Source organism: Netta rufina (assembly GCF_964035555.1).
Source record: "Netta rufina genome assembly, chromosome: 9".
Taxonomy (NCBI): domain Eukaryota; kingdom Metazoa; phylum Chordata; class Aves; order Anseriformes; family Anatidae; genus Netta; species Netta rufina.
In genome coordinates, this window is record NC_140132.1 from 18,180,496 (window position 1) to 18,199,656 (window position 19,161).

The 19,161-nt window shown below is 39.5% G+C and overlaps 2 protein-coding genes across 2 annotated transcripts in view; one reads left to right on the forward strand and one right to left on the reverse strand.

Moving 5' to 3' along the window:
* Positions 1–19,161, forward strand: part of MCF2L2 (MCF.2 cell line derived transforming sequence-like 2) — a gene marked incomplete at both ends in the record, with an annotated part of 134,231 nt that overhangs the window by 49,374 nt on the left and 65,696 nt on the right. The window contains 2 exons of the mRNA XM_084292349.1: positions 5,974–6,077; positions 7,449–7,537. Coding sequence (XP_084148475.1) covers positions 5,974–6,077; positions 7,449–7,537 — 193 coding nt within the window. The remainder of the gene's footprint in view (positions 1–5,973; positions 6,078–7,448; positions 7,538–19,161) is intronic.
* B3GNT5 (UDP-GlcNAc:betaGal beta-1,3-N-acetylglucosaminyltransferase 5) lies at positions 11,576–12,716 on the reverse strand (the record flags this gene model as incomplete). Its single annotated transcript, XM_084292350.1, has 1 exon — positions 11,576–12,716. One exon carries the CDS (start codon positions 12,714–12,716, stop codon positions 11,592–11,594), a length of 1,125 nt encoding a protein of 374 aa, XP_084148476.1. The 3' UTR covers positions 11,576–11,591.

Here is a 19,161-nt window from a genome sequence, read left to right on the forward strand (position 1 = left end):
AGATCATCTGGTCCAACCATCCCCCTACCACCACTAAACCATGTCCCTAAGCACCAGGTCCAACCTTTCCTTAAATACTCCCACAATGGTGTACCACTTCCCTTGGCAACCTGTTTCAATGCCTGACTGCTATTTTTGAGAAGCCTAAATTCCAACCTCAGCCTCCCCTGGCACAACTTGAGGCCATTCCCTCTTGTCCTATTGCTAGTTATCTGTGAGAAGAGGCTGACCCCCAGCTTCCCACACCTTCCTTTAAGGTAGTTGTAGAGAGCAATAAGGTATTCCCTGAGCCTCCTCTTCTCCAAATAAACAACCACACTCCTTACCCACTCCTCATAAGAATATATATACCGTATAATAGCATCACTTGGGTCTTACCCAATTGTTCACTACAAAGAATCATTCTGTGAATTTCCTGAGTGCCATTTCCCACAGAATGCCAAGGCACTTTGCAAATGCTATATTACTGGTAAGTATTTTCATCTCCCTTTTGCAGAAAGAGAACTGAAGCACAGATCAACTAAGTGATTCACCAAAGTGTTTCTCAGTCTGAGTCTGAGATGTGGCCGAGAACAGAAACTGGCACTAGGTTGTTTCGGTTTGTCCCGGCAGGTAGCTAAGCACCACACAGCAATTCGCTCACCCTCTCCTCACACAGCATGGGATGGGGGAGAGAATCGGGAAAAAGAAAGTAAAAGCGTTGTGGGTTGAGACAGACAGTTTAATAAGACAGAAAAGAAATAGCAATAGAAATAGAAATGATAATAGTAGTAGTAGTAGAAATAATAATAATAGTAATAGTAATAGTAATAATAATAATAATAATAATAATAATAATAATAATATGTACAAAGCAAGTGATGTGCAATGCAACTGCTCATCACCTGCTGACCGATGCCCAGACTGTCCCCAGGCAGCCCCTCCCATCCCCCGGCCAGTCATCCCATATTAATTGTTCAGCACGATGTTTTATGGTATGGAATATCCCTTTGGCCAGCTGTCCTGGGTCTGTCCCCTCCCAGCTCCTCGTGAGCCCCCAGCCTCCTTGCCTGCAGGGTGGTGTGAGAAGCTGAAAGGTCCTGGGCTTAATGCAAGCACTGCTCTGCAACAATTAAAACATCAGCGTGTTATCAACATTATTCTCATCATCCTAAATCCAAAGCACAGCACTATACCAGCCACTAATTAATTAATAATAAGAAAGGTACCCCATATTAATTGTTAATATTAAATGAGTCCTACTCCAAGCCTAGAAAATGAGGCTGTGATATTCTGTTCTTCTTGAATCTGCCCTCTGTAGGAATTTCCTCTGTGCCATTTCTTCACATTCACAGGATCAGCACAGAGGCAGCATTTACATATGGGTAGAATTTATTGAGAATCCTCTTGTAAAACGGAAAGAGGCTGGAAGCACCTTTTTGAAACAGATACCGTACTTCATTGTTATCCAGGACATATCTGAATATTTGTAAAAGCTTGCAAAATGAAACAGGCAACAAGAAACTACCATGTTCCTAGGATGTGTAAACATAAACAGAAAGCTAGAAAGAAAGGCGCTTGTCGCTAGGCAGCAGATCTAACAATACCACGGCAGCACTGCAATGCTTGTCTGTGAAAGCAAAGAAGTTACATTCATTCCAGAATAGATTTTGTTTTGTTTTGTTTTTGTTTGCTGACTCTCTATTTCCCTAACAAGGAGTGGTAGGGTAAATTCACCCCGATTCAGAGTGCTAATGGAAAAACGTTAACAGATGTGAAGGTTTAAGCATGAAATATACCATCAATGTATCTGTGACACACTTCATTCTGCCTGTGCATATACGTAGATGCACACAAGCAAAGCTGATACCATGTATGAGAGAAAGGGCAGATTTCTATCAGGAAAATGATGGAGTTTATTTTGACTATGCATTTATGTCCTGTGGTGGCTCTTGGCGGAGTCTTAGCTCAGTGAAGATTCACAGAAAGGCAGCACAGAGCTGCACTTTAAACTCTCCCTCATGCAGGCTTGCCCCCAGTGCTTTAATTTGGGCCTGGGAATCCTGAGGCAAAAATTGAAATTCATCCCATTTTTGCTTGAAGCTTTTGGTTTCGCAAAGAATTTGCGAATTTCACAAGGGCAGGCCTGTTCAACAGTGGTACTGTTTTATCTAGGAATTATGATGCTCAACAATGACAACAAAAATCTACACCAGTCTATACCAGTTGCAATTAGTGCAAATTTTATAGGAGTCTGCTTAAATATCATTCACAAATCAACCCAGAAAAGACAGGAAGCTGCTGACCCTTTTATAACAAATGCCTTGAAAAATTTTAGTGGTATATATGGCATCTTATTTCAAGAAAAACTCTGTGCTCCCTGTGGAAGCCTGCATGAATTAAGCTTTCCCAAAGACTATCTTACTTAGCTGGACATTTTCTTGGAAAACTTTAGTGGAAATGATTCAGCCACCTCAGTAATCAAGGCAGGGAAAAGCGTTTTGTTTTAATCACCCTTGTAGCCAAAGCTGAAACACAGCAGTGCCAAATGGTTTTGTCCCTTCTTGAAGCTTCCAGATTTGGTAGAATTTTAAAAACTTGGAAAAAAAATCTCAGCTCACACATGTTCATTATGGATTAACTTGCTACACTTTGGCTCCCAAAGTCTCATTTCTTTTGTTGTCAGCAAAAATGCCTGGAATCCAGAGACATGTTTCTCATCCCTCTGCATTTCTGGTTTCCTTAGAGTATGATCTCTTAGCAGTTTAAGCCCTCCTTAATGAAGGGCTGTTTTGGGCTCTTGCTTGTCTCCTCTTTGCCCAACACAGCAGTGTGTTTCTGACTGCTTGACGTCAGTACTTACAGTCACATAACCAGTGGTTGGATTTTTTTTATTTATATATTTCTGTTTCTTTTGGCTAGTTCAGCTCCTCATCATCCAGTTGAAAGAAATGCAGTGCTGACAAAAAAGAGGTGACAAAAGCGTGTGGCCGGAGGTTGGGAAGAAAGGGAGAACAGTACCAGCCCCAGCTCAGATGGGTTTCAACTCTTCTGGAGTCGTCTCTGAGATCGTGAGAGTTTACTGCTGTTTTTTCTCCTGCTGACGTGGGAGAAGCAGCAGTAGGTGTGAAGTTCTGACCCCATTAAAAACCCATGTGGGCGTTAACTTAGCATTTTTGTTTGTTTGTTTATTAGAGGGGTGATTTTAATAACTAGCGCAACTACATAAAAAGATCTACGTTGAAAGGACAGCGAAAGACTGAAATCAGAATTGTTGGTCAAAGTGTGTGCTCTTAAACAGGCAAAGTGGCGTATAGCAGTCAGTAATCTGAAAGATCAGTTCTAAAAATGTCAAGTTGGTCTTCCTTATTAGTCTTTTCTGTTTTGATTTTTTATCTATGGAAAAGCCTGTTACCTCTGAGAACTATCATGAAAACAGCTCAGCGAATATTTATTAAGCACTTGAATTGTAAAAAGGAACCCAAAAAAATGTACTTTCAGAGCAGGGATTGGAATAGTTTATGGAGAGTAAGGCTCTAAGCCCCCACTGAGAAATACAGATAAATCAAAATACTGAATAGCTGCTCATGAGTTCAGTGTGCTTTTTTTTTTTTTTTAATTTTTTTTACTGAATGAGGCAATAGAATAAATCCTTAGGGAGGGGGAGAAAAAGTAGTAAATGTGCAACATACTTGTCAATGGTTGGAGCTAGATGCCTGAACAGAAAAGGGGAAAAATTAGCGTTGCAGGTGTAGCTTTACTTCTGGCATCTTTTCTCTTCTGATCACTATAAAATATTCATGGCGGGATTTCTTCGTGTGCAGTATGAATGTGAAATACAGGAGCAAAACCATCAAAATTTCTGTTAGCTCATTAAGCAAATAATATGTTTAGCAGCACATCACACATACAAAATCCATGACTCACCATATGGGTTTATTAGAAGGCCAGCCTGGAACATGAAATTCATACAGGGGGAATACAGCTGGAGGCTTTTCAGTCCTTTAAAGAATGAAAGCCAAGCTGGTTCCATCTCATTTAAATGTGTACGACTGCTCATTGGATCCCTTCCAGCATTCCTCGCAGTCACTAATGCATAACACTCTCTAACTAATAACATCTGGATAGGGGATTAAAAGAGAATGTCTTGCAAGAGACTGGGGATGTGTGCAGGGAAGTGAAGCAGCAGAGAGATTAGCTGACTCAGAAAAAGACGATGAATGTGATTTTCATTAATGGCTCTTGGGAAAACACCAGTTTCTGTAGCTTAAGATATTTCTGTAAAGAGAAAGAGAAAAGGAAAAAATGCTTTCAATTCTGTGGCTTTAAGGCTGCTATCACATTTGGCCAAATCTGAGGAAACTAAGCAAGTGTTTCTTACAGAAAAATACTCCATTTACACGGGGCCTCACTCTCTGCTTCTTATACGGACAGATTTTCAGGAGGTTCAACAGCAATTTTGCTAGAGCAGAGAAGTATGGACTCTATTGCCTAAGAATGGAAAATACTTTCTATACAATACATGATGAACCTTAGATGCTTGGAAAAATGTTTCTTTAGCTGCCTTGGCATGCTGCTTTGTCATCAGCAGCATAGAAAAACACTCTTAAGTCATTAATTGTCTTCAAACCTGTGTTCCTGTGGGACAGCATTTGCTGCATGCCCCAATAAAACAGTTTAGCACATTAGTCATTTCCATGCCTATTCTTGATGAAGGACTTCGAAGTATGTTTCAGCTCAATTTCAACCACTGGTAGCTGCCAGGCTTTGCTATTCTGTTGAAGAAACTTCCTTAAACTTTCCAATATGAAATCAATGTGAGGAAGTAACTGAGGAAGTAACAGGCCTAAAACGGGCACTGCCAAGTCTTCACATCATCCAACATGGACTGATAAATAGGGGAAGATTTAGGGAAATTGGAAGATTTAGGGAAGAGGGGGATGGAAACTCCCTTAATTCTCTTCCCAGCTGCATGATAAGGCAATTGAAAAGACACAGGGTAGAAGAAATGTCAGCTTCTGGTATTATTGTTTACAAAGCAAAGATGTTGTCTTTTTAGTTGTATATAATTTGGTGTTTCTATTTTTGTTTTTTAAAATACATTAAAAGGAGAATTTAATGACAGGAACACTTGAAAATCTGTTACTCTCACACTTGCAACAATATTGTTCTTTGCCTGACCCAGCAACTTATATAATTTCTTTTGCTTATTTTTAACCAATTTAACACAACTAAAGATACAAACTACAACAAAGAAATTATTTCCTATTTAAGTCAAATATATGAGTTCCCTTCTCACCATTCATTCAAACACTTTTCTTTGAACGGCAGTCTCAGGACAAGTGTTTACGCTGTTGAGGATGATTTTCTAGTAGCATTTGATGACTGCTATAGCTATAAACTGGTTTTTCAGAGACTGCAAGGCTGAACCAACCTGACACGACAGCATATTCTGAAATCATTTTCCCAGAATCGCTGTCATTATATACACAGTCAGAGTGACTTGTTGAACACTTGTAGTGATTACTCCCTTGAGGCTTGTTCACGTGATGAAACCTTACAGGGAACAATCGTTTATAGTCTGACTTTTCCAACCCACTACTGGAACAAAAATGTCCTTCATTTGGGAAATCACAAAAGTAGCAAACCATGAGCTTAAAAGCAATCAAAGTGAAAATTATCTAAGTGTTGATACAACTGGCTAAAACTTACCTGAGCTATCCTAAAGATGGTTGCCAAGGAGGAAACCAAACCATGGTGGTCATTGCAGCATGAAACTACATGCCGATCTGAGGCACAGTGGAGGACTGAACAACGTAGCCCATTCCCTCATGCCAGTTGATGCTTCACCACTACAACCACAGTTTAGTTCTCTAAGCCAGCTGTCAGTTATCAAAGACATGGAAGGAACTTTGCTCATTGTTTTTATTAACATGTAGGACTTTGACTTTTAACATGAGTTTTCTAATATTACTTCCTTTTTGTCTCCTTCAGCTACCAACAGGAGGTCCACAGAAATTTCCTGCCCTCCAAAGTCCATCTCTGAGGCAGAGTTATCGAAAAAGAAAAGTATTAAGAAAACTAAAGGTGGAATTAAGGTATAAGTCTCTGTTTTGGGAATACTCCATATTGTGAGAACTCAAAACAAAATTAGTGTTTACATATTTGTACTTATTTAAAAATAGAAGAAAAACATTTGCAAGCCCTTTGCAAAACATTTTTTACACTTCACACTGCAGTTTAAGTTACTAGATACCAGTGTTAAGATTTATGCTCATAAATGTGAGCAAACAGGTTACACTGAAGTAAAAATCACTTTCAGAGGATGAAAGGGGCAACGTGGAGAGACTGTCCAATGATGGTACATTAAAAGTACCCTCCTTTGTTATAGCACGAGCTGTTTTGTTTCCCAAACTGAAATTTTATTCTAACTCATATGAAAGGTGTGTTATATTCAGGGTTTTACAGAGTTATACAGCTTTCCTCATTTAAATATTTGCTAAGATCATTCTATACCCAAAGGAGGAAAAACTAAACATTTAATACTTAATATAAACAACCATCATTAACAACAAAATTCCACTGCTAACTGTTACTGCATGAGCAAGTAAGATTCAGGGAAATGCATTTTACTTTTGTGTCTCTGTGATGAGATTTGTTGCATCATTGTTTCTGCAGCAGAATTCTGCTCTGGACACTTTGAACATCCTTATCCATCCTTCCCTAATCCCAAACCCTACAGCATTTAAGAGACTTGTCCTTACAGCAGAGAGTATTTTTATTTGAGCTGCAGCTTACCTGGGGATAATGAGATGTCATGACAAAATAGCCCTCCTTGCTTATTTTAAAACCGGGGACAGAAGAATCCAGAAACTTCATTCATCTGCATTCTTTATAACTAAGATGAACTGCAGCTGCATCCTGAAACCTTTCATTTGTCCAAGCTCACAGAAATGACCACTTCTAGAGACCAGATTTTTTCTGTTAAATTTAACACCTCCCTTGCCATATTTTAAATGCTTGTTTTTAAGACCATGTAAATACACCTTTACAAAGGGATGGAACCACAAAAGTTGTATTCTGAATGTTTCTATACTACAAATATTTCATAACTTTGCCAACATCCATTTTAGTTATGTTAGTCAAAAGACAAAATCAAAACATACACAGTGCCACTTAATCTTTTAAATGACATTCCTTTGCTGTAATTTTCTTGTCTTCCTTGCATGAAGATTCAAATTATTAGGGCAGCATATCATTAGAATAGCTTATCAAAATAGTCTACAACATACCAATTCATTTCAAGCGTGATTCTTGATTTTCAATTTGCACATCTAAGTCAATTATTTTTTAACTTGTCAAATGACATACTAGACTGGTGATGTGTTTATTTTTGTAAAGAATTAAAGTTCTCTATATAAAAGTATCAGTGATTAAGTATTTTCACATTGTGTGTGCTTTCCATTCAGATCGAAGTGATGCATGAAGCTAGTCAAGGCGGATCTAGCAGAGTCTTGGTGATGAGCGAAAGCGATGAGAACCTGTCAACAAGGAGGAGGTAAGGCTGTGTGCTTTAGTCATTATGTGACATAACTCCTTAGAATAAGCCTTGCTCATCTTATTTAGTAGTAAAGATCATCTCATGTTCAGGAAACTCTCATTTGACTATATGGCTTTGATACGCTTCTATTTTCAAGTAGAAGTTATAATAATCTTGTCTCCCTTTCTAGAAGGTCTTGAGAAAGATCATACTAATTACATAACCTAAACAACCAAATACTCAAGTCATTTAGTTTAACAAGAAATACCAAGCAAACCCAGTTTTGGTTGAACTTCACTGTCTCTAGGCCAAAGAGAATAATTTAAACCAAACTGCAACAAGCCCACAGAACAAACCCCACTCCTTACTACCTCTATTTCTTTTGTTTTCTTCAGTATAATTTAAATAATTTATATGTACATTATGTCTGTCTCACATGGGTACACACTAAAATTGCTTGATACAGGAGTACAAGTCTGAAAACACTAGCTTGTTAATACACTGTGCTATACAAGTCAGAGACAGCAAAATGCAACATCTCAATTTGTAGTAGGTTCGAAGTAATCTTATATACTATGAAAATAATGTCTATCACTGGTTACCAAACTATCAGCTAGTTTTCAGAAAGTACAAGATGTTATTTGAATAGAATTTATTTAGGTAGATACACATCTCTACAGGAATGATTGCCTCAAAAGAACATATTATTTTGGAAGTTAATATTAACAATAGGCTAAGAATCTAGTACAAGGCATTTTCCCACAGCTTTAAACCTGGAAAGTTGCTAAACAAATTTTTAAACTGCCTCCTTTCTTGAGAATTCCAATTTCACGTTTCCACCCCCTCCCCCTCAAAAGATCTGGAGGTTTGGTTCACAGTAGAACAGACAGGAAGGATAGAAAAGAAGAAAAAAAATCAGTTCAAAGTCCTCTAAGAGAGTACTCAGAATGGTAATTAAGCATCAGAGCTGAGCTTGTCAGCTACAAAGAAAGCAACAAGAAACTCACCAGCTTTTTTATTTTTTATTTTTTTTAAAAAAAGAAACAAGTCTGTTTATTCAAATCAAGTTTTACAAAACAATTGTATTTTGTGGTAAAGAGCAAAATTTAAGAATAAATATTGAACACTTTGTATAAAAATTAGTAATACCAAAGGGAAACTGATGCAAATCAAACAAACAGGTAAAAACAACTTTAGCATTAAACATGCTGTGCAACAATGTCATACTCTTAATGAGGCATAACCGACCATTCAGGCTGATACAGTTTTATTTGTAGAAGTAAAACCTGACAGCCCAGCATTGGAGCACCAAGACAATTGTTAAAAGAGGTTCCAGTTAGAGGTGTCAAATGTTAAATCAGTGTTTAGAACCAGAGAGTAAGTTTTCTAACTTTTTTTTTTTTTTTTAAAGGAGTGCCTTCATGCTTTCATTTTTATTCATAAGCAACTTCCTTTTTCACTGCAGCAGAAGAAAATGCATGCTACAAACATCAAGGTCCTTTTAAGTCTAAGAAACAATTCAAACTAAACTCAAACTAGCTATAAAACAAAAGTATTTCAATGGTCAAGTGACTTTCACATAATGGCAAACTGCATTTAAGCAGTGTTTTAGATGTTAGCTAAATCACTAACCTATAGAAGTTTAATCTACTTCCAACTCAGCTTGTAGAAGTGAAAACATTGCTGGAAGAAATTGTAGTCTTAGTAGTACACATTGGTTATACAGAGCGTATGTAGACCCTCTTTCCCCTAAAGTGAATGGGGTGACTTTTTCAGTAGTGCAGTTTTGCTGTGCACCTCACTAATTTAAACAGCCCACAACAGGTCAGAGATCTGATGAAGTCTTTCTTTCAAGTACTGAATAATACTTCCTCTGTGTGTACCACCACACCCTGCTAGAGCCAACAGATTGTAGAGCTAGGTTTGATGGTTTGTTGTGTTCTATTTCTTGTTTGTTCTAAAGCATCCTCGGATTATAATCTGAGTCTGTTTAGGCAAGGACATGGAGTTCCTGAACTACAGCTGTTGCAGTCTATTTTAATGCTGACAAGTGAGTTATTTGTAGGCTCTATATACCCAACATTTGAGTCCAGTTGGGGTTTTTCCCCCCCTCCTGGAAATCTACTTAGAGTTACATATTCCACTTAGTTCCAGTAGTTACCTAACATCCATCTGAAATAGCAGTTTGAAGAACAGACAGCAAGCTCAGTGCTGTTTGTCTATGCTAGCATATACCATTAGCCATTCAAACCCTTAAAACAAAAGCAGCAGCATTTAAACAAAGTTTACCAGTTGCAGTTTAAAACTGCTGTGCCACATACATCTGTTGTAAAGTTAGAAGACAAATTAAGTAATTCACTGCTCCACATTGCTGTAGCAGCAAGAAACTTCAGGCAGAAGAGAAAAGGCTAGCTTTAGACATCTTAAAAAGCAAGTAGCATTGCTCCTGTATATAGTACATTTCTGGCAGATCCAAGAACTGTGACAGATAGTTAGTAATTTGCAAGCTTTGGGGTCATTTGTTATTGCTGTGCTGATAAATGTGACTCATTCAATCTTTCATAAGTAGTTTCATGACACTACCCACACAAGAACTCATTCCAGCATCAAACCAGTTCACAAACAATATCTGACTGTACCTTGTGCAGTCTGTGTATCCACTCCAGGGAGAGCTACCACAGGCTTTGCAATTAGCAACTAAATAACCTGTACTGGAAACCTGTGAAGACACCATCAGTGAGATAATACAAGAAAAGACTGAAGAACCTTGTTTTTACAAAGTTTATATGGCACCACAATACAACTCATAACAACTGGAGTTTCAATACCACCTAGTTCTATCCAGATTTACAATGCACAGGTATTTTTGTTCCTCTACGGGTGGTATTATTTAACTCTATTCAAGAGTTTTGTGGACACAGACTACCCTGAAGCTGTAAATAATCTCTTGTCTTTAGGAAAAACTTCAGGTTTAGTGATTTTCGTTTGTGTACTGAGTTTGTGGTTCACCATCTCCCTTGTCCCTTCACCATGAAGTCAAAACCTCATGCAGAAAGTATTCTCCTTATTTAACAAATATAAGCAAGAAACATTGCTCTTTCAAGTCAATAACAACTTCAACTATAAAATTCTAAAGGAATACAGCTACAACTTTTGCTTGCTTTTCACCTTTAGAACTATGAATATAGGACAACAGAAGAATTGTTAAAAGAAAATAGGCCTTAAATGCATTTAGTCTATTTGCTTATTAGAGATTGGATTAATTATACAGCTTCATTTTTTCAGAAGGCAGAGATTAACACAACCAATTGCGTAAGTAACATTAGATTTTCTTCCTTTAAAGTTTACTTCTGATCTAAAGGGAGCTCATTTGTTACTTAAAAGAACCAAGTCAGAGGGCACTCAAACAGTTTTCCTTACGTCGAAGACTTAGAGAGCTTTGAGAAAAGAATTGTAGCAGGTCTTTACTTCTAGTACTGTTTGCTTCATGGAAAGTATACCTGGACCTGCATAACTGACAAACAGAAGTGCTGAGGACTTGTAACCAATTTACTTTGTTTTAGACTAGTACAATAGTCTCATTGACTCAGTTCTATTTTCCTCTTATTTTGAGAGGTCTACTCCATTTTGATATAGTTTTTTTTTTTTGAACCATATGCCTTAGCTCACATTGCTTTTTAAAAAAAGCTTCAAGACGTACTGAATCAAGTTCAAAGTAAATGACATTTTCACCAAGCACTTCAAATTCTAGAAGCCCGTTATAGTTCATTTAATGATCATACAATCCAGACTCATCCTGTGAAACATGTAAAAAGCATGTAAAAACAAAAAACACAACAGGCTACAATGTAGAAAGTTGCAGTACAATAGGAGAGCTATTCCAATAACCGTTTCTGAACAGAACCTGGGACCATCCTCCTCCCCCTTCCCTGGTTCACCCCCCAACCCCCACCCCAGCTATTCACATTTAAGTTCTACCCTCTTTTCACACTTACACATATTTTGAATAAACAGCTAAGAAGTTTGTTGTTCTGTTTTGGCTCAGTGGATCTTCAACACAGATATTCAAGTATTAAGAAAATGCAGCTGAACAGGGATATGTGTCCTCATAGAATAGTTTACAGAGAAGTACAATATTAACTATTCTGCAGTATACTCTACCCCAAAACCCCGAGGAAATCTTTTTAACTTCGGGATCTGTAGCCTGCTTCCAGAGACGGTGAAGATCCTCTACATGTCCATGAGATGTCATCATTTTGTTGTAAATGCAGGGATGATATGGAGCCTTTCCTTCCCCAGAAAAAAATACATGGTATTGTGGTACAATTCCCATTTTATTGGCACAGAGGCCCATGAAGACATCATCTATATAAAGACTTGTATTGAGAGTCAATGAAGCCTCGTATACTTTAGCTGCTACATCACTCGATATTACATATGCAGCTCCTGCTGTGTAGTCAGGATAAGAGGGCCACTGGTACATTTCATATGGAACATAGTATTTGCTAGTCTTGTCTCTTACGGGAGGGGATCCACGATGAACACGGCCAATCCAGAGGTCTTGAACACCCATTTGTGCTAGACTTTGGAGATAAGCAACAAGATTTGGCATATGGATAAATATATCATCATCTGCAGACATAATAAACCTGGCATGAGGACAGTAGGCATTCACCCAGCTAAACTGTAGAAGTAATTTAAGAGTAAGATTGTGAAAAGTATCCAAGAAATCTTGCTGAATCAAATCATTGTATTTCTGGTCTTCCAAATATAGTTTTCTTTGCTGCAGATGATCTGAGGGTCGTCCTAAAGCAAACAGAGTTTTAATATTGGCATTAAGTTTAGACTGAACATATTTCTCATTACCCCAAGTTTGTCGAATCGCATTCCTCCGATGATGGTTTTCAGGAGAAGTCTTCACAAGCAACAGGAGAAGAACATCCTGCTGTTGACATTTCTCTTCATGGTTGATCAAGTACTGGTAGCTTGATACTCTGTCCAGGTCTTCCCTGTTGACAGACAGGCTTTCATTCACAAAACTGTAGCTATTTATGAGGTATCTGTATGAATAGGACTTCATATGGCTTACAATGCGATTATCAAATGGTTCCCAAAAAAACATGAGACATAGTATGAAACAAGTGGCAAATAACTGCAAAAACTGGCATTTTCTGACTCTCCTAGGACTAACAAACATTCTGATGCAGTTCTTGTAATCCTTATTCCTGTTCAGGATCGGTGTTTTTAGAGTGCCCGTGTTTTAGCTTGAGAGCAGTGTCACCCCTTCAGGATAAGTGTCTACTGTAAGGCATGTTGTCTTTCATTCAGTAGCCTTGTAAAGCCAGCTTCCTTCACAGATTTCACAAGTCATATTTCTCAAAAAGATTTTTCTTCTGTTGGAAGAGTGCAGACAGTTTTGAAAGATGGGACTTGCATATGAGTTTTTTCCCTTTGTGGCATCTTAAAGTGAACACTGGTTCTAATCAGATCTTCTTACATGCTGATTTTCTTCATGAAGATGAGTACCTACCAAATGTAAGAAGAGGAGGGAGGAAAGTTTCAGTGAGTTGCTATTAACCCATCTGGTTTTATGTTCTGTCAGGGAGACTGACTTTACTGAGACATTCCCAATCACCACTCATCTACATAACCGGCCCCCTCCCCTCAAAAACCGGCAACAAGCTAGGGGCTGTCAGTAGCCCAAAACTTCCCTAAGGTTAGGAAAGGAAAGGGGGAAGCTGATGCGGAGACTTCAGTTCTGACACAAGAAGCTCTTAGGAAAACCCACCGCCATTAACCAGATGAAAACATTTTGTTTAAATTCTTTAAGCTGGGAAGCAAGCCACACAGCATACAAATGACTGAGTTTACAAACTGTCTTTGGGCAGCCTGTTGAAGAGCGAGGCCCACACAGACACCAGTGACAGCTCCCCGGTGTCACAGGGCTGGGCCCATCCCAACGGTCAGGGCTAGCCGCTAGGCCTCACCCCCCTCATCCCCACCACCGGTCCCTCAGGCAGCCATTTTCCCCCTCACTACCACCCCACCTTGACCAGGCTCTCAGAGAGGATATTGGGGCCAATGGGGGCTGCCCTCGTTCCCACTTGGGAGAGGGACACGGGAGTGCAGGCAAAGCGGGGCTGTCGCCACCTCAGCGCAGCCCCACAGAGCTCCTCACTGCCAGCAATAACGGCAGAGCCAGGCCACCAACCCTGTGGTGTTCTGAGGAGAATGGCGGGAAGGGGCCACTGCCACTTTGCCCCCCTGACCACAGCCGGGGTAGCACCACACCAGCTTTGTCCAGTGTGGTCCTGCCCCAGCCATGGAGCCCCTGGTGGCCTGGCAGGCAGGGCATGGGTGTTGTTCTCCCAGCTCAACCCTATGGGCAGGCTTGTAGAAAGTAAGCGGCCATTTCAGCCTGCCAGAGCGTGACTGAAATGAGATATGAACAGAATTGTGCTCCAGTGAAACTCATTACCAAACACTCCATGTATCATCCTAAAACCTGTACTTTCTAGCCAGTGGTGCAATAGAGACCATCTGCAACCAAGCTCAGGTGAAGACAGGTTATGCAGCATGTTGCAGCCGCTGGGGCTCAGTTTGGCACCCCTGTCATAGCTACAGCTGCTAATATCAGGCAGCTACCATCGCAGGGCTATTCTCACTGATATCAGCTAGGGTTTTAGTGAAAAATCTAAAAACCACAAAGCCACGCAAGTCCAGCCTTCTTGCCCTGCAGTTTCTAAAAGTCACTTCTTACGTAGGGGAGACGTGACTCCAGCTACACTAAACAAGAACATCCCAGAAGAGTAGCTACCTGCTCTTCCCGTAAAAACCCAGGGTGAGCTCTCAGAACCAGAAATGTAAGACTGACACACACTGGAAGTAAGGCACCACATTAGCTAGGCACTTAGTGCAGGCAAACACAACCTCTGAAGCAAGAGAACATGAGCTATCGCTATTACATTAGAAGTTACGTGCAACACAAGTTTTTTGAGAGATTATTTTACCCATTTGGAGGTCTTGCAACTGGACGGTATTAGGAGAAACCAACTAGATAGTGATAGTAAAAGTTGATGCAATTTTATAGTGTAGTAATCTAATGCAGGGAGGAGGGCTGACTGCTCAAAATGGAAACCATGGACTGGTGTGGCTGAAGCTTGCAGACTGCAGTGCATAACAGAAAAGCTGTATAGGCAGTTTGGTGAATAACAATCAGTCAGCACTTTTTATAGTATCAGTTTAAACCCGTTTTATTTTGGAAACATTAAGTTAAACAATGCACCTCAGAGTTATAAACTCAGCAACTTTATAATAGAATGCTACTGCAGAGCTTACTCTTGTTTCAGATGAAATGAACTTGAACAAGGAACTGGACTGTCACAGAAACACAGAAATTTGTTAACTTCTTTTGGGGAAGTAGGTCTGAAAATATCCACTACTTCCTGAAAGTGGGGATAAGTTTTAGTTTTCCCCCTCTGTCCTACATGCTTGCGTGTGCTTTTCTCCAGAAAGTCTACACTCTGCATGAAGTTGGCCAGTTAACACAAATGCTGCAGCATTGTAAACTGAATTGGGTGAGGCAAAGTGTACATCAACTTGTTGACATATATAGCAGGTGTCACAAAAAGGAAAGAAAAGTAGAGTTGCACTATAAAGCCTTTGGCAATATCCAGTCATCAGCAGAGAGGAGGAAAAATAAAGGTGACTCAGCTTCAGTGGTTAGGTTGCCCACTGCCATCAGGATAGCTTAAAAACAGCTGACTGACTTTCTCAAGAAAGTAGAGGCAGCACAAGGCAAGGTACTTGTACTTATTTGGTTAGTTCAGAAAGCCTAGTCACCACGTACAGCGTTTTTGGATTGTGCTTTGATAACAGATTTTGGCAAAAGTCTACAACTACTCATGTCATCTGGGCAAAGGGAGAAGTGAGAGAACAGTCAACACCACAAAGTGTTAACTTGAGACTAATGTTGAGGCTAACCTATGTAACAGTTGTTGCTACTAGGGAAGTCTAAATACACCTCAGAAAAATCCCTACCAAAATATCTGTGCAAACAGCTTTAATTTACAGAGAAGATACAGTGGGGAGATTTTAGCATAGATCAAGTCTCCTGCTCTCTAGTATCCCCTCCAAAAAGAGAGATGCTGGAAAGAATTTATTGTTATTATTATTTTAATTCTTCAAGTTGTTCCTTGAAGAAAAAAAACAAGCCCTAAAATCAACTTACAGGCTGTAAGTTGAGCCTCATTTGATCTATTCCAGAGAAATTAAATCAGCATTTAGCTGAGAGAATTTAAGAACCCTCCTCAGAAACATGTCCTTCATAAAACTTAAATGCAATTATAGATAAACAATACTGATGACATTTAAAGAGGCTTCCTTCTCCCCCACACTGTCTCCCTCAAAAAAAAAAAAAAAAAAGAGCCCAGAGACTTGCAAAGGCGCTGATACCCTAGAATCATCTTCACCAAAAGAACTTTATAGACATTCTCAATACTGATCCTTTGGATTAGTTATGCCCTCCTCCCCTTAACAGCTGCCTCAACCTGTACCCCACAAAAGCTATTTATTGACAATGGATTCTTAATTCTGAGGGGAAAAAAAAAAGCCTTCTTCCTAGGAAGAGGAAACTGTGGGACAGAAGATAAAACCATGCTTGACAGTCATTTTCCAGACCATAACTAAAGCGTTTTTGCCTCTTGGTGTGCATTCTCTTACTTGTGGCTTGGAAGCTTTTAGATATACTCTGAGATTGGAGACAAACTGGGAGAATCATGCACTCAAACAGTTCCTGTAGCTGCCTTCCCTTCAGGTGTATCTAAAAACACAACTGTGTGGTCCTCCCCCAGTTGTAAGTACTGAAAGTTTTTTTCACTCTGCAGCAATCCTACTTTTCCTAGATGGGTCTGTTTATTTAACCTGTTGGTATTACCATAAGCACAACTGTGTCATTTGAATGTAGCAACTGTTCACAGCTCAGTACTTTGCATTCTGTAAATATGCTAGCTCCATTTTCATCCCAGAGAAGTATTACACAATAGAAAGTCTTTGTGATGATTTGTAGAGTGAACACTGAAAAGCAGATCCCTAGGGAGCTACTTCGAGTGTCCACAGAAGTCAGCATTTGAAAGAAGTTAGTATGAAGTCAATTTCAGGGTAGAAATAGAACAGTTTTGTTTTGGAAAATCCAGTGAGGAGGCAGAGGAGGCTAAAGAAACAGACACCTCAGACATGAACACAGACATTTGTGGGAGGGACCCCAGAGAAAACTCTGACACAAGAAACTGCCCCACAAAAGAGATTCCCTACCACCACCCTGAGAGAAACCTAAACCCAAGAAGAGACCCGCTGAGACCGCCCAGAGGGAACATTCCCTCACCCCCAGCTACAAAGTTTGTGGTACAATACAAAGGCTGGGTTTCAATTCATCTGTAATCAATTTGACACAGCACACCCCCAAATTACATCTGGTTTTAGAACAAAGATTATCAGGTATATTTCTGTCTTGTGCAGAAGGAAAGAAACAGTTTAGTTCACAAACAGCTTTCTTAAGCAATGCAGGATATTCTAATAAACACTTTAGAGCTTTTTCTTTTTTTAAAAAAAAAAAAAAACAACAACAAACAAAGCAAAAAAAAAAAAAGACACTACCAACAGCTTGTAGCAACAGTCCCTTTCTCATCAACTCTTGCATGGTATTTGGATAGACTTAAGCTTGGTCATCTTACTGGAGATAGAAGGAACTGGTTACTTAAGGGATGAATGAATGACAAGCATTTCTCTGCTTAGTTACAGACAGACAGACTCAGCTCTTCAGATTAAGGATATTTCTAGCTACAGTCAATTTTGTTTCATCCAAATGCCAGCTTTGGTGCCCACATTATCCCTTTTATTTGGCTTGCAGCATATGACAGAAAGACCTCAAGGAAGCAGCAGCCCTTCAGCAAACTCAAATATTTATGAAGTTAAATGCTCATTCTTGGCTGTGCCAGAGAACAGCTAATTAGTTTAAGGGTGCAGTTCCATGCAATTGAACTCAATAAAAAGGTTACTGCTGCCAGCTGAGGATGGCCTTACACTCATTCTTTCTTCATCCCTGTCCTCTCATCACCACCACGCAGATCTCCTGCAGCTTTCATCAGCTCTGAAGCTTATCTAGTTGCTCAGGAAATCAAGTTCAGCTCACTCATTCTAAATTCTTCCTCAAAAACCGAACTGTTGAAACAGTGAAGTAACAGCAAGCAATTTATTTAGGTCAGGCTGTATCTAGAGGCAAAACTGAAGTTACAAGAGGACTCAGGGGTTCTGTTTTGCAGAACCAAAGCGTTACATTCATTGTTTCTGAAGCTTTCACTTTCACATAAGGCTTGAAAGTAGCTTTGTGTTACTACAAGAAACTTGAAATCCTGGGACAGGCTTCTGGACTGTACTCAGGGCAGCCCTGTCACTCAACTACCCCAGATCAGCTTCTTTGATAGTGCTTGCTTGATATTGCTTCATCCTGCTAGACTTCCCATGTCACATGGACCCCAGCTGCAGCACCACTTCCCCTGAACGTATCCAACAAGAGGGGACAGAAGCCAGACAGCACAGGGACTAGGATTAGCACTGCCTGGATTTCAGTTCAGGAAGAATTGTCAAGCCTAGTATAAGAATGAGATGATCCTGAAAAGAATACACTGGATTTTCTTTAAGCTTTCAAAGTCTGAACCCTGTAGCTGCTGCCTAAACAGAGAACACAAATTTTGGCATGTTTGAGCCTTTTCATTGTTAGGTAGAATTTAAGTTTTGCAGTCCTTGGTTTCTGAGCAATTTAAACAGTTATAATCCTTATAAAATTAAACTCCATCTCCACCAGTATTCCTGTACTGCCTACACTAGAAGACCAAAGAAAATTTAGCCTTAACACATCAAATAAACATGTAATTGTGTTCTGATGGCTTATCAGTTTCCCCTTCCTAGTAACTAGAGGCTAAGAAGGTATGTGCCTATGGTAATGGAAGCAAGGCCTGAGCTGATTTTGCTACTCACAACTTCAGCTACAAGATTTCACAACTCGGTTTCTCACAATTTTTTTCATTTACCGGCATGTCTTCACAAGTCGTGTTATCTGGCATTTCTGCCCTGGCCTATATCCTTCTCCTTTGCTCCCTTGTATTTGAAGAGTTTGTACACTAACAAGTTGCATTGAGAGGATATTCAAGTTCCTCATATGAGCTGTACCAAGAAAGAAAACTGAACAGAAACAAGTCACACCCAACACTACAGTGACAGATGTTTTAGAAAAAAACGTCATAAGGTCCTTAACTGATCCTTCCTTCCTACAAGGAAGGATCCTACTTCCTCACAAGCTCCAAGACTGAAAGAAACCATCCTCCAAAGAACACTTCAAGTAGTGTCAAAACCTCCCCTGCTACACATTGTTCCGTACAAAAGTAGTGAGAGATGGGAGTCAGTTTGGACAGTTATCACTTCAGAAAAAACATCAAGAAGGTAACAATCAAAAAGAAGCAGCAGTGTTAGAAAGATGAAAGTGTAGAAAGACAGGTGATAAGAATTGCATCAATAAGGAACGTAAATGCAGAAGTGACAAGGTTCAGTTTTGAAACCATTTAACCCATTATATGCAATTTCACACG